Raw genomic sequence first — 19,504 nt, forward strand, 5'->3', positions numbered from 1 at the left:
ACTCCCTCCGTGCTTCCCTGAGGAAGAGGGACACAGACGCTGCTGCTCTCCTGCTGGTTGCCAGGTGGGCGTCCCCAGGCAAGTAGGTCTGGCTCTGGTAGGTTTCAGTCATTCTGGGAATGGGGTGGGTGGGCCCTATGTAGGGGCCACAGGGAGAGACCAGATCCCGTGGCCAGGAGAGGGGACAGGTGTGGGGAGAGACAGGAGCTAGGTAGGGTGAGCGTGGCACTCTCTCTTTAGGACAGCTGTTGGAGCAGTGGCCCAGGTAGCTGGGGAGGAAGGTGGCCTGCTGGCCCCTTACGCCCTTGACTCTGGCTCTGAGGATCTGCTTTGTGGGTTTGGGAAATCCCTGAGGGTTGGTACCAGACGAGGCTAGGTAACCTCAGCTGTTCCCTCTGCTCTCTGGGCTGTACTGTGATGGGGACAGATGAGATAACCTTTAAGGGGCCCCACTCCCAGGGCTGAGGTTCCCAGCACACATCCACACTCTCTTCTTAAAAGCCCACATCCTCTCTTTTTATCCCCAAACCCTGACAAGATCTCAACCCCTCCATCTGTCCCAAACAGTCCCAGGATATCCTTTTATCCATCCCAACTTAAGCCAGGTGTCATTTTAGGGCCTGGAGGAGGAATCAATAGTCATGTGCTAGGCACTTATTTAATTATTAATTAATATTATAGAAACACCACCAGGGAAGCATTTCCGAGTTGAGAAAACTAAGGCTCAGAGAGGTTAAGTAATTTGCTCAGGGATGCTCAGCCATGAAGTGAACCAGCCTGTAGTCTGTTCCTCCATGCTGCACCATGATGAGTATACCACTCTCCCTGGGGGTAGTGGCAGTGGGGTGAGCATTTCATTTTGACCCCAGGATAATGCTGAAATGAAAACCAGGAGCTCAAGTGGTGAAAGTTCAGGCAACAAGAGAAGCAAAAAAAAAAAAAAAAAAAAAAAAAGGAAGGGGGAACAAAAATGATTCAAGAAAGATGTGAAAGTCTTCCGCAGCAGCTCCTTGAAGAGCTGGGTTCTAAAATTACCTAGTTTTTATTAATTGAAGGAAACTTTGGGTGGAGGGGTTGCTGTTGTGATTTCATCAATGTCACAAACATCCCTGTTTCCTGATAAGAGCCAGGAAGCATTGAGTAATGTGGGGTCCCAGGGAGCGTGGGGAGTGGGTGGGCCTCATGGATCCCAGGGAGCAGGAGATGGCATGTCTATCAGGTGGCTGCAAGGGGCCCCCTACTCCATGGGGACTGGACAAGGCCACTGTCTTCAGCTAGGAAGCCAGCAGGTGACTCACACACCCAGGAAAGATCAATGTGGCAGATGGGGGCTCTGGGCATGGAAAAGAAAAGATATACCAGCATGTTCCCAAGGGTTACTTTGGAGGGGGGAGGGTAGGATTAGGGAGAGATCTTTAGTCTCTTTTCTATTTTTTCTTCTATTTTCACATTTTCCATTGAGCATATAATTACTTTGGTAATCAGGAAAAATGCATATTAAAAAAGCAAAGAGGGATCATGTGTGCAGTGGTCCAGGACTCAGTGATCAGGGCTCTAGGGTCAACCCTGCCTGGCTTGTGGTATGGCCCTGGGCTTCCTGTGAAACCAGGGAGGGCATACCTGCTCCCCTTCTCACAGGGAAGCCAGGAAGACCTGCAAGAACTAGGGTATAAGAAAGCTTCCCATAACTGTCAAGACTGGTTTGTATCGTTTTCATTGTGTTTTATACATTGCTATGAATCCAAATGCCATGCTTCCCAAGGGGGGCCATGCAGGGGACAACTGTCAAGTCTGTGAGTCTGGGAGGGCTCACAGCAGCTCCCACTGCATGGTTCAAGGTTCCAGACCTTGAGCCAGCTGCTGGGACTTGATTTCTAATCCTGCAGTACACTCGCTGTGTGTCCTTGGGAATGTTACCTGATGTGCTCAGCGTCTTAAGTTAAATAAACAGGGTGACAATAAACAGTCTTGTATTCCTTTCTCAATCCTGAACCAGTCAGTTATTCCATACAGGGTTCTAACTGTTGCTTCTTGACCCGCATACAGATTTCTCAGGAGACAGATAAGATGTTCTGGTATTCCCATCTCTTCAAGAGTTTTCCACAGTTTGTTATGATCCACACAGTCAAAGGCTTTAGCGTAGTCAGTGAAACAGAGATGTTTTTTTCTGGAATTCCCTTGCTTTGTCTATGATCCAGCAAATATTGGCAATTTGATCTCTGGTTCCTCTGCCTTTTCTAAATCCAGCTTGAACATCTGGAAGTTCTTGTTTCACGTACTATTGTAGCCTAACTTGGAGGATTTTGAGCATAACCTTATTAGCATGGGAGATGAGTGCAATTGTCCAGTGGTTTGAACATTCTTTAGTACTGCCCTTCTTGGAATTTGGGATGAGGATTAACCTTTTCCAGTCCTGTGGCCACTGCTGGGTTTTCCAAATTTGCTGAAATATTGAGGGCAACACTTTGATAGCATCATCTTTTAGGATTTGAAATAGCTCTGCTAGAATTCCATCATCTACACTAGCTTTATTGACAGCAGTGCTTCCTAAGGCCCACTTGATTTCCTACCTGAGTGAGAGACTACTCCACAGTGGTTATCCCAGTTATTAACATCTTTTCTGTATATCTCTTCTTTCCATTTCTTCTTGATCTTTTCTGCTTCTGTTGGGTTTTTTACCGTTTCTGCCATTTATTGTGCCCATCTTTGGATGAAATTGTCCTTTGATATTTCCAGTTTTCTTGAAGAGATCTCTTGTCTTATCTTTTCTCTTGTTTTCCTCTATTTCTTTGCATTGTTTATTGAGGAAGGCCGTCTCGTCTCTCCTTCCTATTCTCTGGAACTCTGCATTTAGTTGGGTATACCTTTCCCTTTCTCCCTTGCTATTCACTTCTCTTCTTTTGTCAGCTATTTGTAAAGCCCTCTCAGACAGCCACTCTGCCTTCTTGCGTTTCTTTTTCTTTGGGATGGCTTTGTTCGCTGCCTCCTGTACAATATTATGGACCTCTGTCCATAGTTCTTCAGGCACTTTGTTTACTAGATCTAAAACCTTGAATTTGTCACCTCCACTGTATATTCATAGGGAATTTAAGTTGTACCTGACTGGCTTAGTGGTTTTCACTGCCTTCTTTAGTTTAAGCCTGAATTTTGCTATGAGGAGCTGATGATTTGAGCCACAGTCAGCTGCAAGTCTTGTTTTTGCTAACTGTATACAGCTTCTCCATCTTCGGCTGTAAAGAATGTTATCATTCTTTGGTTTTGACCAAATACCAAGAGAGATTTTGGCATTGACCATTTGGTGACATCCATGTGTAAAGTCATCTCTTGTGTTGTTGAAAAAAGGTGTCTGCTATGACCAGTGCACTGTCTTGGCAGAATTCTGTTAGCCTTTGCCCTGCTTCATTTTGTTCTCCAAGGTCAAACTTGCCTGTTACTCTAGGTATCTCTTGATATCTACTTTTGCATTCCAATCCCCTATGTTGAATAGGATATCTTTTTTTTTTTTTTGGTGTTAGTTCTGAGGTCTTCTAGATCTCTCCTTCAAGGTTCACTGCTTTGTCATGGTGAAGGGGCTTGTGTAACCCAATGAAGCTATCAGCCATGCTGTGTCGGGCCACCCAAGACAGTTGGGTCATGGAGATTTCTGACAAAATGTGATCTACTGGAGGGGGGAATGGCAAACCACTCCAGTATACTGGCCAAGAGAACTCCCTGAAATGTTTAAAAGGCAGAAGGATATAACCCTAAAAGATGAGCTCCCCACCCCCCGCCCCGCCCAGATCAGAAGGTGTTCAGTATGCTACTGGGGAAGAGTGGAGGACAACTACTAATAGTTCCAGAAAGAATGAAGCGGCTGGGCCAGAGGTGAAACTGAAGGTGCTTGTGGATGTGTCTGATGATGAAGGTAAAATCTGATGCTGTAAAGAACAGTGTTGCATAGGAACCTGGAATGTTAGGTCCCTGAATCAAGGTAAATTGGACATGGTCAAGCAGGAGATGGCAAGAGTAAACATCGATATCTTAGGAATCCGTGAACTAAAATGGACAGGAATGGGTGAATTTAATTCATATAACCATTATATCTGCTGCTGTGGCCAAGAATCCCATAGGAGAAATGGAGTAGTCCTCATAGTCAACAAAAGAGTCCAAAATGCAGTACTTGGGTTCAGTCTAAAATATTTGATAGAATGATCTCTGTTCGTTTCCAAGGCAAAACCATTCAGCATCACAGTAATCCAAGTCTATGCCCCAACCACTGATACCCAAGAAGCTGAAGCTGATCAGTTCTATGAAGACCTAGAAGAACTCCTAGAGCTATGGCCTTATCATAGTCTTTTTCTAGCCTCTGGCAGCAGGCGGTCAGAGAGCCTGTTTGGCTGGTCCTTTCCTGTTGCTTGGTGCATCAGGCACTTAAAGGGCCAGCCTCTCTGGAGCTTCTCTGTTGTTCAGCTGTCAGTGCTGGCATGTGGGGAGAGAGAGACTACAGTGATGGCTCCACCCACCGCACGTGACTCTGCAGTATCACCTTGCCTCCATGGTTGCCTGGTTTTCCTCCACAGGAATTTCCCCTTGAGATCGCCTCCTTCACGCCCCATGGGTCCGTCTCCTCGCAGTCAACAGCAGACCTCGCCTTGGGATTGCTCTCCAATCCCTACGTTCCAACTCCCAGCCCCTGTGCTTTCTAGGGGACTTGCGTCCCTGTCCAGGGTATATAAGGCTGCAGCAAGGATTGTCTGTGTGATTCTCATTCCGTTCACGCTGTCACAGCTCAGCTGCTTCACCTTCAGCAGCCTCAAATGCTTCTCCTCTGTCCTAAACAGTTGCTCCAATGTGAGACTCTGACCCCTATTTCAGTTCCTCTCCCCCCCAGGTGCAGGTCCAGTACTGCTCACTCTCCTCTTTCCCCCTCTACTTCCTTCATCCTGCTGAGTTTTGCATGGTTCTATATATTCTCTTCCAGTGGTCAGGTCCTCCTGCTGCTCTCAGCTGTTGTTCTGCAAGATCTTTTGTGTCTGAAGGTGTATTCCTGATGAATCTGTGGAGAGAGATGTACTCCACGTCCACCTACTCCTCCGCCATCTTGTTATTCCAAAAATACTTTTAAAATAATCAAAGCAAGGGAAATCCTCAAGTGACAGAAGTAAAGAGAGCTCAAAGCCAGAGTGGGCACACCAGCTATTTACAGAAGAAGCAAGCCCACTGAAGAGAAGCTCTTTAAAAGAAAAAATTGGGACTTCTCTAGTAGTCCAGTGGTTAAGACTCTGTGCTTCCACTACAAGGGTGTGGGTTCACTTCTCTGGGCAAGGAGCTGAGATCTCCCACACCATGCAGTGTGACCTTAAAGTGAAAACAAAATTATAAGTCACACAAAGAAGAAGGATTTTAAGCCACACATGAAGAAGGGTATACAGACGCAATAAATAGGTGAAATGGTGTGCGCTGAGTCACTTCAGTCGTGTTCGACTCTGCCCAACCCTGTAGACTGCAAGCTGCCAGGCTCCTCTGTCCATGGGATTCTCCAGGCAAGAATATTGCTGTGCCCTACTCCAGGGGATTGTCCCAACCCAGGGATCAAACTCACGTCTCTTACATCTACCTGCATTGGCAGGTGGGTTCTTTACCACTTGTGCCACCTGGGAAGCCCAGGTGAATCAGTATCCCTCAATAATAAAGAAAACACAAATGACCATCTCAGTCTTTATAAACAATGAGGGACAAAATAAAGAAGAGAAGTGAATACTGTGAGAACACCTGAGGTTATGTCACCTACCCAAGATGACCTCAGTATCGCGGGGTAGCCTTGGGCTGCCCGCACTTGTACTACTAGTCCATAGCCCACAGGTGTAAATATGGAGACTCTATTGGACACCCCAGAAAAGGGCTCCAGTGGGTTTGGAGGGAGGGCAGGAAGGCCTGGATCCATCTCCTGTGGCTCACACTGCTCTCTGGCCCGCAGAGCTCCAGGACTGGGTGCATCCTCCCGCCATGGCCGCCACCGCCTCCCCTCTGCCGCCCACCACCAAGGTGGCCAGTTCTGAGAACAGCAGCTCCTTCTATGACTATGAGTACTACCTGGAGGACATGATTTTCATGCTGTGTAGGAAGGACGAGGTGCTGTCATTTGGCAGAGTCTTTCTACCTGTCTTCTACAGCCTGATCTTTGTGCTGGGCCTGGTTGGAAACCTCCTCCTCCTAGTGGTCTTGCTCTGGTTCGTGCCTCGAAGACGGATGACCGAGACCTATCTGCTGAACCTGGCCATCTCCAACCTCCTGTTTGTGGTGACACTGCCCTTCTGGGGCATCTCTGTGGCGTGGCATTGGGTCTTTGGGAGCTTCTTATGCAAGGTGGTGAGCACCCTCTATACCGTGAACTTCTACAGCGGCATCTTCTTCATCAGCTGCATGAGCCTGGACAAGTACCTGGAGATTGTCTGCGCTTGGCCCTACCACCGACTGAGGACCCGAGCCAAGAGCCTACTGCTGGCAGCCACTGTGTGGGCTATGGCCCTGGCTGTCTCCGTTCCTGACATGGTCTTTGTGAGGACACGTGAAAACTCCCCAGGCGTGTGGGAGTGCTATGCGGATTTTGGGGGACATGGGACCATCTGGAAGCTCTTCCTCCGCTTCCAGCAGAACCTCCTGGGGTTCCTCCTCCCCCTCCTCGCCATGATCTTCTTCTACTCCCGCATTGGCTCTGTGCTGGTGAGGCTGAGGCCCCCGGGCCAGAGCCGGGCCCTGAGGATGGCCGTAGCTCTGGTGATGGCCTTCTTTGTGCTGTGGTTCCCGTACAACCTCACCTTGTTTCTGCACTCGCTGCTGGACCTGCAAGTCTTTGGGGACTGCAGGGTCAGCCAGCACCTGGACTATGCGCTGCAGGTGACGGAGAGCATCGCCTTCCTGCACTGCTGCTTCACCCCCGTCCTCTACGCCTTCTCCAGCCACCGCTTCCGCCAGTACCTCAAGGCTTTCCTGGCCGCTGTGCTCAGAAGGCAACAGACCCTGCCGTCCAGCTATTCTGAGAGTAGCGGGCTCACTGCCCAGGAAGATGTAATGGGCATGAGTGACCTTGGGGAGAGGTAGGCTGAGAGCTCCCCCGACAAGGCTCTGATCTCAAGCGGACTGCTGAGACTTGACTGCTAATCCTGCGGTATACTTGCTGTGTGTCTTTGCGATTGTTACTTCCCCTTCCTGAGCCTCAGTTCGTCATTTGTAAAATGGAAATAATAATAGTGCTTGTCTCAAAAAGTCTTTATGAGGTTAGCGTGTACCATAACACACATAAAACTTGATGATGAAGTTGGAGGTGGGTGGGCCTGCAGCTCGCTTGTTATTTTCTTTGAGAGGGAATGTAATTTCTATGGCAGTCCAGTGGTTAAGATGCTGCACCTTCACTGCCAAGGGCATGGGTTCAGCCCTGGTCAGGGAGCCAAGCATGGCCCAAAAAAAAACAGGCATGAATTTTGGATTTTAGTTCTGGTGTGCTACTCACTTGCTCTTGGGCCAGTTCCCTAGTCTCTGTCCCTCAGTATTCATAGCTATAAGACGGGACTAATAATCATGTTTAACTTCTATAAGGTAAATATTAGGATTAAATAAGTTAATGTATGTGAAGCTCCTTGTTCCTGCGCCCAGCACACTGTCAGGCGTCCATGGTGGTGGCCTGGTGGTGCTCTAATAGCTGTACCACATTTAATCCCACGGAATCCTTTGCCATAAGTTTTATTTTATGATGAGAAAATAGCCTCGTGGAATTCAAGGGCTCTGAATAAAGCCCTGACTTTGTCTTGTGGCTGCAGGGCCTGAAGGTTTAAGCCCAAAGGCATCCCACACTGTGCAGTGGAGAAGAGACCTACCCCACCCCCTGAGCTGGTCTTTCCTGAATTCTCTCCCTGCGTGCCATTCCCATGGCCCTGGACCTTTTCCCTCTTGTCCTTATGTGGCTCCCAGTTCCTTTTCCTGTTTTTCATTCACATACCATCAGCCCCACAAGCAGCCTTCCATTCAGGCATCTTGAGCCATGGCAGTGTGGTCTCCTATCACTTTTCCATCTCTAGTCCCCAGCCTTCACCCCTGTCTTTTAATGAGCTAGCCCAGACTCTGAGCCTGGGTTCAAATCCCCACTCCCCTACTTACTGGCTGTGTGGCCTCAGGCGTGTTCCCTCAGTTTACTCACAGGCAAAATAGAGATAGCAGTAGTATCAGAGTGGTATTGCAAGGCTGAAATGAATTAATACATGTAAGGTTCTGAGAACAGAGCTTGGCCCACGGTAAGTGCTCTGTAAGTGGTGGGTGCTGTTGTTGTTGCTCTGGTGGCTATATCTGATGTTTTGCCAAACCCAGGAGGAAGAAAATAGAGATCCCAGTGCAGTTACCAGTTCCCCAACCCCAGAGCACTTTCCACAGCCTGACACTGCAGTCAGAGTGTGAGTCACTTCACAACACCAGCCTCAGCTTTTCCAGCCACAGCTGAGCCAGGAAGGCAGGCTGGGAATGCTGGAGTTATCATCGAGTTGGGGCGGGGGTCCTATTGCTAGCTGAGCCAGGATGAGTCCAGACCTTGGGACTCCACCTCTACCACTGTCCTCTCAAAGCAGTCAGAGACTTCTGAGAGACGGGAGGGGGCAGGGGAGAGGTGTGTGGGGTGGTCACAGGGAGGTCACAGGGAGCTGGAATTGGCCTTGAACTTGGCTACAATGGAAATAGTGGGGGCTGTGGGCTGGTCACGCTCCATGGTCACTGGCTTCCAAGGTCACTGAGGCAGGGCTTGCCCAGGCTCAGGAAGTATTAACTCAAGAAAGGAGGCTTTTGGCTCCATTGTATGCAGGGCACCAGTGGCAGAGGGAGGAAGCAGGCCAGGAAAAGAGGCAGAGTAGGGAGAGAGAGAGGCCTGACTGTGCTAATTAATTCCGTGGTCATTTGCTGAATGCCTCTCAGATGCTAGCCTGTGCCGGGGAGTTCCAACCTCTGGGAATCCCCAGTCCACAGAGGAGGCAGGTGATCCTCACAAGGCGACTGTGCATCTGAGGAGGTGGATTTGAGGCTGAGGAGCAACCTTCTGTGAGTGCTCGAGGCGGGGGGGGGCGGGGGCGGGGAGGGAGTTTCACCAGGCTAGCGGCCCAGGCAGGCTTCTGGGAGGGGAGCATTAAGGTGGCCTTTTTAAAGGCTATAATTTCCAGATCCTTTTCCAGGGGAGCCAGCAGAATTAGTGTCCACTTGAAGTGATCTGCAGTGTTACTCTTTGTTTTATGTTATGAAAGCTGGTGTGGCCTCCTGGGGTCACGTTTGATCTTGTTTGTTTGTTCACCGGTCTCAGGCAGCACACAGTGTGGGAGTGCTCTGGGGGCCTGGGAGGGGCCTGCATGTAACCCTGACCTCCAGGGCCAGGACCTCGGCTGGGGAGGAGGGCAGCTGTGGGGCTGATGTGAAAGGGGGACCAGGGGAGGTGGGGGGTGACACAGACAGGGAGAGAGCAAGACAGGTAGGTCTGCCCAGGCTCCATGGGGTCTGGATTGGGGTCCTGGTAAAGGTTTAACAACCAACTCTTAGCAGTGGCGAGCGAGGGAGGGGAAGCCCCAATATGTGGCCTTTGCCATGGTATAAACATTCCCACCATAACCAGTTTCAAGCTACTGACTTACCACTGAAGGTGGAATTGGTTAATTCCATGATCGTTTGTTGAAGGCCTCCCACGTGTTGCATTACTGGCTCTTGCCAGCCAGTACAAGCCAGGCCCACATATGGCAGACTTAGAATCTCCTCTGCCACCCCTTGATGAGGCCAGAAGTCCCACTATCAGAAGCTCATCCTTCAAATTCAAGTTTGGTTCCTGTTAAAAAGGTGAGCTGGGGGAAAAGGGTATCACCAGTTCTGTTAGCGAGTTTGAGCTTGTGCTGGCTGCTGCACACAACAGGGGACAAAGGAATAGAAACTTCATTCAGAAAGCCAACAGAATAGACCAAGAAGATGGCCGACTCGTATCCCAAAGAACCGTCTTTGAGTTAGAATTCAGGCTTTTTTTACACCCAAAGGGGAGGGGGTGTGACTGGATGTTGTAGACATCTGGGTGTCAGCCAGACCCCGGTGGGGACAGGTTAATCCTTTGTTCTTGCAATTACCCTCATGGGATTGCTCAGATGTGCCTGTAAACCTTCAACAAGACACATGTTATTTTCTGTTCCATAAATTTTTGTCTCTATATGAATGAAAAGTGTTATGCCTTTAAATGGTCAAGCCTGAGGGACAGTTAGGAGTGGGGTAACGGAGACATGAAGGGCAGTCAGAAACATGGGGTCCATAGCTCAGCGCAGCCTCTGATGATTCACTGTATGCTTTGCACAAGTAGTTCCCTTTCAGTGAGTCTCCATTTCCCACCTGTAAGCTGGGGGAGGTAGACATCGTGCAGTCTCACCCCCTCAGTCTGAGATTCAGAGGGCACGCGAGGGTCACAGGAAGTGACCCTATTGCCACCGTGTCAAATTACCACAAATTCAGTGGCTTAAAACAGCACAGATGTATGATCTTAAAGTTCTGGAGGTCAGAAGTCTTTAAAATGGGTCATCAGGACCATGTTCCTTCCAGAGGCTCGGGGAGGATTTGTTCCCTGCCTCTTCTAGCCTTTAGAGGCTACCTGCACCCACTGTCTTGGAACCCCGTCCCTCTGACCTGTTTCCATAGTCACATTCCCTTCTCTGCTTCGGACACTCCTGTGCTTAATAAAGTAACTCAGTCGTGTCCGACTCTTTGTGACCCCATGGGCTGTAGCCCACCAGGCTCCTCTGTCCATGGGGATTCTCCAGGCAAGATTACTAGAGGGGGTTGCCATGCCCTCCTCCAGGGGATCTTCCTGACCCAGGAAGATCCTGCCTCCCCTATAAAGGACCCTTGTGGTTACAGTGGCCCCACCTGGATAATCTAGGGTATTCTCCCTAGCTCAGGGTCCTTAACCACATCTGTCATGTCACTCTTACGTATAAGGTAACATATCCACAGATTTCAGGGATTAGGATATGGATATTTGGGGAGGCCGCTCCGTTGACCATAGAGAAGCTATGTTTCCCAAGGAGGCTCCATAAAGCCTTCAGGTGATTAATGGTGGAATCTACAAAGACAAGACTAGCTAGTGAGGGTGAACCCCGGGCAACCAAGAGCTCCTGAGCTCAAATCATACCTCTCTCAAGTGGCCCCTTTTGATAACTGCTAGACAGGGCAGAAGAGAGGCTGAGAATGAGATGGGGCTAGGGCCACAGTACTGTTGCTGAGGATGAAGCCCTTGGATCCAGATGCAGTTCAGCCAGTGACTTCCTGTGTAACTGTGCTGAAGTTACTTTGCTCCTAGATTAAGCAGGGCTGGTGGGTCCTTCCTGGTTTGCCTTATAGGACTACCACAGTTGATAAGAAGGTGCCTGGCCAGTTGTCATGTGAGTACAGGAATGCTTATTGCTGTTGTCATCTTTGCTGGTATTATTGATGAAGGGGTGGGAGGGGTTGTGGCCCCAGAGGTTAAGAGAATGTGGAAAGAGTCAGGGTGAAAGATCAGGAGGCTTGTGGCCCCCAGAAAAAAAGAATGGAGCGTTCCAGGTAAAGGGAGCCTTGTAAAGGTGATCTGGTCCAGCTGGGGCATGCTGACCCTGACCTCTGGCTTTGATCAAAACAATCATCAGATTTGGTTGTTTATTAAAGCAAAAGACAGGGACTTTGAGAAGCCAGATCAGGATCAAGGTCAGTGCTGAGAGACTAGAAGAGCTGTTATTTAATTAGTGGTAACTCCTGATTGGGCTTCCCTGGTGGCTCAGTGGTAAAGAATTCGCCTGCCAATGCAGAAGACACAAAATCGCTCCCTGGGTCAGGAAGATCCCTTGAAAAAGGAGATGGCAACTCACTCCAGTATTCTTGCCTAGGAAATCCCATGGACAAAGGAGCCTGGTGGACTACAGTGCACGGGGCCACAAAAAGAGTTGGGCATGACTTAGCAACTAAATAACAACAGCTTCCTGACTGAAAACCCTAATTAGGCCCACGTACAGAAGGGCAGTCCCTCCTCCCAACCCCAGCAACTCAGACTCACAAACCAGCCATGTGCTGGAGGATGTCATGACTGCTGCCCAGGAAAGTCAGGGGCTCACAAACAGGAGACCCCAGATGCACAGGAAGGGAGTGGAGGACCAGGAATGAAGGCACAGGGCCAAGTTCTCAAGTCCAGTCAGGAGCAGAGCCCAGCCCTAGTTAAAGCCACCCAGGCTGAGGCCTTGGGGTGGGGATAGGGCGTTTATGTTTCCCCAGTCTCTGGCCCAGAGGCCAGTTGACAGAAGCCCAAGGGTGGGGCAGAGGCTCAAGGAGTAGGAGGACTCCTGGGAGAGGTTCAGCCTCCGCAGAATGCATATTTCCATCACTGGGTCACAGTGTCATGGATACTGGAAGAGTCAGCTGAGGACCTGAATCAACGTTTCTTTCAAAATTCTACCTGGAAGAAAGAAAAAGAGACAAAATTTCTACCAGAAAGGACTGGGAACAATATTTCCAGTATATCTGCAAAAAGCTAAAATCTTACTATAGAAAACCTCTTGTAAAATGAGAATCCCACCCATTAAAACAACAAATCATGCCCAGAAGAAATACAGACTGGCACTGAACATGTTAAAAAGTTAAACCTCATTTACAACCATAGCATAAGAAATAGGGAATCTGCTGGTGATCTGGTGGTTAGGACTCAGGGCTCTCACTGCTGAATGCCCAGGTTTGATCCCTGGTCAGGGAACTAAGATTTCACAAGCCATGCAGTACAGTTCCTCCTCCCCTGAAAGAATAAAAACTAAAATGCAGAGGGACAAGGTGGAGTTAATTTGTATTTCGGGGTTTGTGGCCCATTACCATTACCAGCCTACAGGCCTTATTCTGGTGACTGCACATGGGTGCCTGTTTGGCCAACAAATTCTTTTTTATCTCCTTCCTCTCTCCATTGGTGAACAATTTAATGTGTTGAACATGAAGTTTCTCTCCTTATAGAACACAGAACAGGACTGAGCATAATCCTTGGTTCATGACAGGGTTTTTTCCACTGGTTCATGTGAGGCTTTCTTTTAAAAATTATGTTTAATAGTACCACTGAAACCTGGGAAACTGCTGTCCAGGGGAACTTGAGCTTGAACAGTGACCTGCTCCATCACATGTCTCTGGCTTCTCCTACCCAGGCAGCCACCGTCGTGAGTCCTCTGCCTGTCTCTTACCTGCCTTTCACCTCTTTGTACTCCTTTATAGCATATGTTTGTATACTTCGTGAGGTGGTTTTATATATATATTTCATTTGTATTAATTTTATTAAAAGAGTATTATGTCTGTATTTTTATCACGTGTGTATTTTTATGGGACCTGAGGACATTAGTGTGAAGGTAGAGACGCCCGGGGTGGTGATGGGGCTGCGAGGAAGGGGTCTGCGATGTCTCTTACAGTTCAGTCTTAGGAGACCGAGTAGCTGGTGGTGGGTGTTCAGTTAGATGGAAGAGAAGAGGCTGATTTGGAAGGTGGTGAACTCACTTCTGGGCAAAGCAGTAGGTTAAGCAAATGTCTGCTGAGTGCCTCCTATGTCCTGAGCATTCTATTCTTCACAGAGCTTGAAATGCTCTGCCTGAATGATCATGTTTAAGCCTCGTGAGAACCCCATGAAATGGGCACAATTATTAATATCATTTTAAAGACAGGAAAACTGAGGAATTAGTAGGTTTGTAGGTTCTGAGTCTATCAACATGATGGTTCATATCTTTCTGCTGCAAACCTAGAAGGAGGGGATAAAATATTTTTAACATATTGAATATTTACAAATGAAATTATTGACATAAAACTAAATATTTATACATAAAATATTGTGAAAATAAATTTACTTTTAACTGAAGGGTAATTGCTTTACAGTATTGTGTTGGTTTCTGCCAAACATTAACGTGAATCAGCCACAGGCATGCCTATGTCCCCTCCCTCTTTAACCTCCCTCCCATCTCCTTCCCCACTGCATCCCTCTAGGTTGTTACAAAGCCCCGGTTTGAGTTCTCTGAGTCATACAGCAAATTCCCATTGGCTATCTATTTTGCATACGGTAATGTATGTTTCCGTGTCACTCTCTCCATATATCCCATATACCCCATGCTCTTCTTTTTCCTCCACCCCCGCAGCGTCCGTCAGTCTGCTCTCTATGTCTCTGTCTCCACATTGCTGCCCTTCAAGTAATTTCATCGGTACCATCTTTCTATGTTCCATGTACGTTAGTATATGATATTTGTTTTTCTCTTTCTGACCTGTTTCACTCGGTATAATAGGCTCTGGGTTCATCCACCTCATCAGGACTGACTCAAACATATCCCTTTTTATGGCTGAAGAATATTCCACCGTGGACTTCCCTGGTGACTCAGTGGTAAAGAATCTGCCTGCAACGCAGGAGATGCAGGAGTCTCAGGAGATGCGGGTTTGATCCTTGGGTGGGGACGATCCCTTGGAGGAGGGCATGGCAACCCTCTCCAGTATTCTTGCCTGGAAAATCCCATGGACAGAGGGACCTGGCAGGCTACATTCCATAGGGTCCCAAAGAGTCAGACATGACTGAAGTGACTTAGTACGCACACATGCAATATTCCATTGTATATATGTACCGCAGCTTCTTTATCCTTTCATCTGTTGATAGACATCTAGGTTTCCTCCATGTCCTAGCTATTCTAAATAGTGCTGCAGTGAACGTTGGGGTATATATGTCTTTTTCAGTTTTGGTTTCCTCAGGGTATATGCCTAGAAGTGTGATTGCTGAGTCATATAGTGGTTTTATTCCTAATTTTTTAAGGAATCTCCAACTGTCTTCCATAGTGGCTGTATCAATTTGCATTCCTACCAACAGTCCAAGAGAGTTCCCTTTTCTCCACACTCTCTCCAGCATTTATTGTTTGTAGGTTTTTTGATGATGGCCATTCTGACTGGTGTGAGGTGATATCTCATTGTAGTTTTGATTTGCATTTCTCTAGTAATGAACAATGTTGAGCATCTTTTCATGTATTTATTAGCTATCTTATGTCTTTGGAAAAATATCTGTTTAGGTCTTTTTCCCACTTTTTGATTGGGTTATTTGTTTTTCTGGTATTGACTTGTATGAGCTGCTTGTATATTTTGGAAATTAATCCTTTGTTACTCGTTTCACTTGCTATTACTTTCTCCCATTCTGAGGGTTGTCTTTTCACCTTTATAGTTTCCTTTGCTATGCAAAAGCTTTTAAGTTTAATTATGTCCCACTTGTTTATTTTTGTTTTTATATCCATTACACTAGGAGGTGAGTCATAGAGATCTTTCTGTGACTTACATCATAGAGGGTTCTGACTATGTTTTCTTCTAAGAGTTTTATAGTTTCTTGTCTTACAATTAGGTCTTTAATCCATTCTGTGTATGGTGTTAGGAAGTGTTTTAATTTCATTCCTTTACATGTAGCTGTCCAGTTTTTCCAGCACCACTTACTGAAGAGACTGTCTTCACCCTGTTGTATATTCTTGCCTCCTTTGTCAAAAGTATGGTAGCTATAGCTGTGTGAGTTTATCTCTGTGTTTTCTATCTTGTTCTATTGGTCTATATTTCTGTTTTTATGTAAGTACCATACTGTCTTGATGATTGTAGCTTTGTAGTATAGTCTGTAGTCAGGACGGTTGATTCCTCTGGCTCCGGCTCCATTTTGCATGGTTCTATATATTCTTTTCCAGTGGTCAGGTCCTCCTGCCTGCTCTCAGCTGTTGTTCTGCAAGATCTTCTGTGTCTGAAGGTGTATTCCTGATGAATCTGTGGAGAGAGATGTACTCCATGTCTACCTACTCCTCCACCATCTTGTTCTCCCAAAAATACTTTTAAAACAACCAAAACAAGGGAAATCCTCAAGTGACAGAAGTAAAGAGAGCTCAAAGCCAGAGTGGACACACTAGCTAAATATAGAAGAAGCAAGCCTACTGAAGAGAAGCTCTCATATTTTTTTTTTTTAAAAGAACTTCCCTGGTGGTCTAGCAGTGAGTTCAGTCCCTGGTCAGGGAACTAAGATCTTGCAAGCTGTGTAGCATGGCCATTAAAAAAAAAAAATTACAAACCACACAAAGAAGATTAATTTTAAGCCACACATGAGGAAGGGTATACAGACTCAATAAATAGGTGAAATGGTGTGTGCTGAGTCACTTCAGTCATGTCCGTCTCTGTGCAACTCTATGGACTGGAACCTGCCAGGCTCCTCTGTCCATGGGATTCTCCAGGCAAGAATATTGCTGTGCCCTCCTCCAGGGGATCGTCCCAACCCAGGGATCAAACTCACGTCTCTTACATCTACCTGCATTGGCAGGTGGGTTCTTTACCACTTGTGCCACCTGGGAAGCCCAGGTGAATCAGTATCCCTCAATAATAAAGAAAACACAAATGACCATCTCAGTCTTTATAAACAATGAGGGACAAAATAAAGAAGAGAAGTGAATACTGTGAGAACACCTGAGGTTATGTCACCTACCCAAGATGATCTCAGTATCACGGGGTAGCCTTGGGCTGCCCGCACTTGTACTACTAGTCCATAGCCCACAGGTGTAAATGTGGAGAGTCTATTGGACACCCCAGAAAAGGGGCTCCAGTGGGTTTGGAGAGAGGGCAGGAAGGCCTGGATCCATCTCCTGTGGCTCACACTGCTCTCTGGCCCGCAGAGCTCCAGGACTGGGTGCATCCTCCCGCCATGGCCGCCACCGCCTCCCCTCTGCTGCCCACCACCAAGGTGGCCAGTTCTGAGAACAGCAGCTCCTTCTATGACTATGAGTACTACCTGGAGGACATGATTTTCATGCTGTGTAGGAAGGACGAGGTGCTGTCATTTGGCAGAGTCTTTCTACCTGTCTTCTACAGCCTGATCTTTGTGCTGGGCCTGGTTGGAAACCTCCTCCTCCTAGTGGTCTTGCTCTGGTTCGTGCCTCGAAGACGGATGACCGAGACCTATCTGCTGAACCTGGCCATCTCCAACCTCCTGTTTGTGGTGACACTGCCCTTCTGGGGCATCTCTGTGGCGTGGCATTGGGTCTTTGGGAGCTTCTTATGCAAGGTGGTGAGCACCCTCTATACCGTGAACTTCTACAGCGGCATCTTCTTCATCAGCTGCATGAGCCTGGACAAGTACCTGGAGATTGTCTGCGCTCGGCCCTACCACCGACTGAGGACCCGAGCCAAGAGCCTACTGCTGGCAGCCACTGTGTGGGCTGTGGCCCTGGCTGTCTCCATTCCTGACATGGTCTTTGTGAGGACGCATGAAAACTCCCCAGGCGTGTGGGAGTGCTATGCGGATTTTGGGGGACATGGGACCACCTGGAAGCTCTTCCTCCGCTTCCAGCAGAACCTCCTGGGGTTCCTCCTCCCCCTCCTCGCCATGATCTTCTTCTACTCCCGCATTGGCTCTGTGCTGGTGAGGCTGAGGCCCCCGGGCCAGAGCCGGGCCCTGAGGATGGCCGTAGCTCTGGTGATGGCCTTCTTTGTGCTGTGGTTCCCGTACAACCTCACCTTGTTTCTGCACTCGCTGCTGGACCTGCAAGTCTTTGGGGACTGCAGGGTCAGCCAGCACCTGGACTATGCGCTGCAGGTGACGGAGAGCATCGCCTTCCTGCACTGCTGCTTCACCCCCGTCCTCTACGCCTTCTCCAGCCACCGCTTCCGCCAGTACCTCAAGGCTTTCCTGGCCGCTGTGCTCAGAAGGCAACAGACCCTGCCGTCCAGCTATTCTGAGAGTAGCGGGCTCACTGCCCAGGAAGATATAATGGGCATGAGTGACCTCGGGGACAGGCAGGCTGAGAGCTTCCCCAACAAGGGGGACAAAGGGAAAAACTCAGCCTGAGCAGTCACACCACAGTCCATGAGAGCAGATGGGACCCAGCCCCTCGGTGCATCCACCGAAGTCTTCCCTTCAGAGGCCTCAGTGACCATGTTGCTGATCCCACTGGTCCGTTCTCAGTCCTCAGCCATCAGCAGCATTCACTCTCTCTGGCCCTCACCCTCCTCTTCCTTCATTGCCCTCCCAGAGTCCGTACTCGCTTGCCTGAATGGCTGCCTTAGTTTAACAGCTGACCTCTGTGCTGCCCATCCTTGGGCTCGCGTGTCATCTGATCTGCACCCAGCAGCCCCTGACCACAGCACCCTCAGCATCACTCCCATGCCCTGCAGAGTAGCCAGATGTCTCCCACCCACCAGGCTTCCTCTTTCCCCGAAGCTCAGCTGGGAAAATATTATCGTAATTTTGTTTAATACTGCAGCGCTCATGCTGGCTCCAGCGGCTGGCAGTCAGGAGGGGCTGGAGGGGCTCCACCCATGAGAGTCCACAGGTGGGAGGCAGAGTAAACACATGTTTCTGGTGGTCCACGAGCTTCTCCCTCCTGCCTCCCGTGCCCTCACTCAGGAGCCTCCAGGGGTCCCTCAGAGCCTATACCATCAAATCCAGCACCTTTGTCCAGTCTTAAGGCTGGACTTTTCACAATCAGAATCCCCACACCGTTTCACCCCTACACTCCTTCTCCTGGCTTTTCATTTCTTGGGTGCCACACCTGTTGCTGTTTCCTTCACATTCCCATCTCTGCTCTTGTGCTGGTTGGCTCCCTCATGGAACAGGGGTCATTTTCCAGCCAAGTATCCCCTCACCCTTGTTATGTAACTGAGTCCTACCTGCTCTGGGAAACCACTCCAGAGTCACTCTGCCCTGTGCTTTGGGTGGTGTTTGGGTGGGGCACGGGTCTTAGGCCAGCTTTGGCCTTACGTTTCCCTGGCACAGTGATTCATTTAGGGATGGGCCCAGACACAGGCAGAGCTTGTGAAATGCAACTCGTCTAGAACATGCTAGAACAGAGGCATGAAACTGAAGCCAGGGGGATGTGAGGTCTAGGGCTGCTTCTCCATCAGCTTGGACTTCAGAAGGGGAGGTGACAGCAGTGAGTAAGCAGATCCTGGGGTCAACGCCAAAGCCCCAGAATCAAGGCCTGGCAGAAGGACATCCCAAGCCTGCACTTGACAGTGACACGAACCAATGGATGTCTTTTCAGTTTGGGGTGGTGGTCTTCTGGTACCTGCGACCTGCGGATTCCCGACGGATATGCCCTGCCTGGATGCCCCATGTCTCCCACGGTCAGCATCCTCCCTATGCACCTATACATCACTGAGAAACCTTTCCCAGGGAGCCCCTGAGCCACAGTGCCGTCTCTGTCTTCCTGAGCTTCTAAAGCATCACTGCTTTCTCCCACCTCCAAGCTGCTGCTGCTGCTAAGTCGCTTCAGTCGTGTCCGACTCTGTGCGACCCCAGAGAAGGCAGCCCACCAGGCTCCCCCGTCCCTGGGATTCTCTAGGCAAGAACACTGGAGTGGGTTGCCATTTCCTTCTCCAATGCATGAAAGTGAAAAGTGAAAGTGAAGTCACTCTGTTGTGTCCGACTCTTAGCAACCCCATGGACTGCAGCCTACCAGGCTCCTCCGTCCCTGGGATTTTCCAGGCAAGG

At 48.8% G+C, this 19,504-nt stretch overlaps 2 protein-coding genes across 4 annotated transcripts; both read left to right on the forward strand.

Moving 5' to 3' along the window:
* On the forward strand, positions 1-7,238 carry LOC102172768 (atypical chemokine receptor 2). Of its 3 annotated transcripts, none has more exons than XM_013973453.2 (2): positions 1-97; positions 5,957-7,238. In XM_013973453.2, the coding sequence occupies exon 2, from the start codon at positions 5,986-5,988 to the stop codon at positions 7,078-7,080; it is 1,095 nt and encodes a 364-aa protein (XP_013828907.1). In that variant the 5' UTR covers positions 1-97; positions 5,957-5,985; the 3' UTR covers positions 7,081-7,238. The 3 variants fall into 3 exon arrangements, with proteins under 3 accessions (XP_013828907.1, XP_013828908.1, XP_005709555.2); XM_013973454.2 differs by having other exon boundaries at positions 32-82; XM_005709498.3 differs by having other exon boundaries at positions 33-64.
* Positions 7,339-19,001, forward strand: LOC102173047 (atypical chemokine receptor 2). Its single transcript, XM_018066907.1, has 2 exons — positions 7,339-9,057; positions 16,689-19,001. The coding sequence occupies exon 2, from the start codon at positions 16,718-16,720 to the stop codon at positions 17,858-17,860; it is 1,143 nt and encodes a 380-aa protein (XP_017922396.1). The 5' UTR covers positions 7,339-9,057; positions 16,689-16,717; the 3' UTR covers positions 17,861-19,001.

This window comes from Capra hircus, chromosome 22 (assembly GCF_001704415.2).
Source record: "Capra hircus breed San Clemente chromosome 22, ASM170441v1, whole genome shotgun sequence".
NCBI classification, from domain to species: Eukaryota; Metazoa; Chordata; class Mammalia; order Artiodactyla; family Bovidae; genus Capra; species Capra hircus.

Excerpts from the sequence above, each read along its gene's own strand:
- LOC102172768 (XM_013973453.2), top strand. The coding sequence starts at position 5,986 with ATGGCCGCCACCGCCTCCCCTCTGCCGCCCACCACCAAGGTGGCCAGT.
- LOC102173047 (XM_018066907.1), top strand. The coding sequence starts at position 16,718 with ATGGCCGCCACCGCCTCCCCTCTGCTGCCCACCACCAAGGTGGCCAGT.